The sequence below is a fragment of the Athene cunicularia genome (genome assembly GCF_003259725.1).
Source record: "Athene cunicularia isolate RWA chromosome 3 unlocalized genomic scaffold, athCun1 chr3_part1, whole genome shotgun sequence".
In the NCBI taxonomy this organism is placed as follows: Eukaryota; Metazoa; Chordata; class Aves; order Strigiformes; family Strigidae; genus Athene; species Athene cunicularia.
The window spans coordinates 68,506,555-68,509,212 of NW_020799097.1; the positions used below are offsets into that span (position 1 = coordinate 68,506,555).

General features: G+C 54.3%; 1 protein-coding gene across 5 annotated transcripts in view; it reads right to left on the minus strand.

The window, feature by feature from the left end:
* The window catches only part of SCAF8 (SR-related CTD associated factor 8), a 165,394-nt gene extending 163,618 nt beyond the window's left edge, over positions 1–1,776 (minus strand). For all 5 annotated transcript variants that reach the window (XM_026845630.1, XM_026845628.1, XM_026845631.1 and 2 more), the window contains exon 1: positions 1,726–1,776. In XM_026845630.1, coding sequence (XP_026701431.1) covers positions 1,726–1,761 — 36 coding nt within the window. In that variant the 5' untranslated portion in view covers positions 1,762–1,776. The remainder of the gene's footprint in view (positions 1–1,725) is intronic.
* Positions 1,777–2,658: the final 882 nt, after the last annotated feature.

Sequence of the window (2,658 nt, forward strand, 5' to 3'; positions counted from 1 at the left end):
GCTCGTGTGCTTTCGTGTGAGGTCTTCTGCAGCTTTTGAGCTGGTGGGCCAGCAGCAAGGCCTGGCTTATGCGGCCCCTTGTGATCTCACCTTTAACCGGGGAGGTGATGGGGCCAGTGGAGGTGCCGGCTAGTGCACTGTAGCAAGGATCGGAACCCGCAGAGAAGAATTCGGCTGAGACGGGATCGATAAGCGAACCTTAATACGTGATGAGAATCAAGAACGAAAAGCTGGCCGGCATTCACCCCCTCCCACCCCCGCCCCCACTCCCGGCAGCCCCCGCCCTCCACACCGCCACCCGCTTGTGACGTCACTCGTAGCCGAGGAGGCGTAAAAGGGCGCTGCCAGGCCCCGGCTCCCGAGGGGCCTGTGACGTCACCCCGTGCCCCAGCGGGCCCCGGCTGGCGCGGCTGCTCGCGATGACATCAGCGCCTGTCTAGCTCAAAGGCCCGGAGCGGGCCGTGGCCTGAGCTTCTTGCGGTGAAGTCACGTCTGGATTAGGACGTGATAGGCCTGGGCCGGGCCCTGGCTCGTGTGCTTTCGTGTGAGGTCTTCTGCAGCTTTTGAGCTGGTGGGCCAGCAGCAAGGCCTGGCTTATGCGGCCCCTTGTGATCTCACCTTTAACCGGGGAGGTGATGGGGCCAGTGGAGGTGCCGGCTAGTGCACTGTAGCAAGGATCGGAACCCGCAGAGAAGAATTCGGCTGAGACGGGATCGATAAGCGAACCTTAATACGTGATGAGAATCAAGAACGAAAAGCTGGCCGGCATTCACCCCCTCCCACCCCCGCCCCCACTCCCGGCAGCCCCCGCCCTCCACACCGCCACCCGCTTGTGACGTCACTCGTAGCCGAGGAGGCGTAAAAGGGCGCTGCCAGGCCCCGGCTCCCGAGGGGCCTGTGACGTCACCCCGTGCCCCAGCGGGCCCCGGCTGGCGCGGCTGCTCGCGATGACATCAGCGCCTGTCTAGCTCAAAGGCCCGGAGCGGGCCGTGGCCTGAGCTTCTTGCGGTGAAGTCACGTCTGGATTAGGACGTGATAGGCCTGGGCCGGCCAGCGGGCGTGAAGAAGGGTTTCGGGAACGAGGTGTTAAACGCCGCGGTGCTTCGTCACCTGGGGCAAATCCAGCAGCTCTCGGGGCACCGTTGTAGCCGTTGCCAGCTGAAAGCCTGGCCCCGGGAGAGGCGGCCGTTTGCCTCCTCATGTCTCGCCCGCCAGAGCCTCACCTCCCCACACAGCCCACTGCGGACAGCACGCAGTCTTGAAGGTAAACAACAGGGAACAGGATCAGTAGGATACAGAAGGAAGAAAAAAAAATGTCAAAAGCAATTAGCAAATAATTTTATTTATCAAATAAGAAAGGAGAAAAATACAAAAATCATAATGAAAATCAGTCACAAGTCCCAGTGCACTCACTACATGAATATTACAACTTGACAACTTGAGACCAAAAAGTCATCAAATCCAACCCCAGGCATTAATACATTACTGTTTCATCACCCAGGGCGTATTCCCAGGTTAAGTGTCTGACTGTGCTCTTGTGAACAGCAGTGCTACTTAGATCATCTGCCACCATGCCAGCCTGGTGCAGCATCTGCCTCTCCCTGAACCACGAACACCTCCCTCAACTGAGAAATCACAGCAGCAACCACTGTATCAAACGGGAGGACTTGCTTCCAGGGCATAGATTTTTCTTCCCTCAAACACGAAGGCTGCCATGTGACTCACCTTCATCAGGCAGAGCCTCAAGGAGGTCAGAAGCATTGAGGATAAAACCTTAGATTTGTCTTTAGCTGCTGTTTTTCCAGAGCACAGTTATGTTCTTTCAACTCTACCAACGCAGCAGAGCTATGACAGCATGCATTAGGCTCCAATCTGAATTGCATTTCGTTATTTTCCAGTCAAGACTCTAGGCCATGCTCTGAATGGAACCTCCTGTCCTCACAAACACCCCTCAGATCAGAGCCACAAGGGCTCTTCGTGGACAGCAAACATTCCCACTAACAGCCAGAGTCATCAATGTCCAAACTGAAGTGGGCTTTATGCAAAAGAGTAATTGATCTTAATTCAGAAGACCAGCATCTGAGGCAGACCTGGAATCCTACAGCTCCATTTTCACAGAAACACAAGAGAGATTGTTAAGTCTCGTTACCAACAGAATTGAAAGTTTTTCTCACCAACCAGCTTACCTGGAGAAAAAGCCCATCTCTAGCAATTACTGTTGTTGCAGTATCAGGCCACCATAAGAGTCAGGAGGCTAGAGCAAATGTTAGGAGAGGATGAGAGGACTGGGTCTGTTCAGACTGAAAAAAAGATAGCCATGGGGTAGGGAGGGCACCCAGTGGCAGCCAATACATGCAAAGTAAAGTGGCTGAATAAGGCTCCTTAACATTTTTGATCATTCTGAAACAGAAGTACACAGCAGGAGATCAAGAGGCAGTGGTCTTAAATTAAAGCAGGGGACATTCTGACACAAGCAGAAGCAAGCCGTTTCCACTGTGAATGGTCAAGTAGTGGAACAGGTTTCCCAGAGCAGCTGTGCAGTCTCCATCCCTTTCCAAGGTCCCATGGGATAAAGACCTTAACCCACTGAGATTTCACAGCTGACCCTGCTGTGAGCCTGAGGTTGGACTAGAGAGCTCCTGAGGTCCCTTCCAGGCT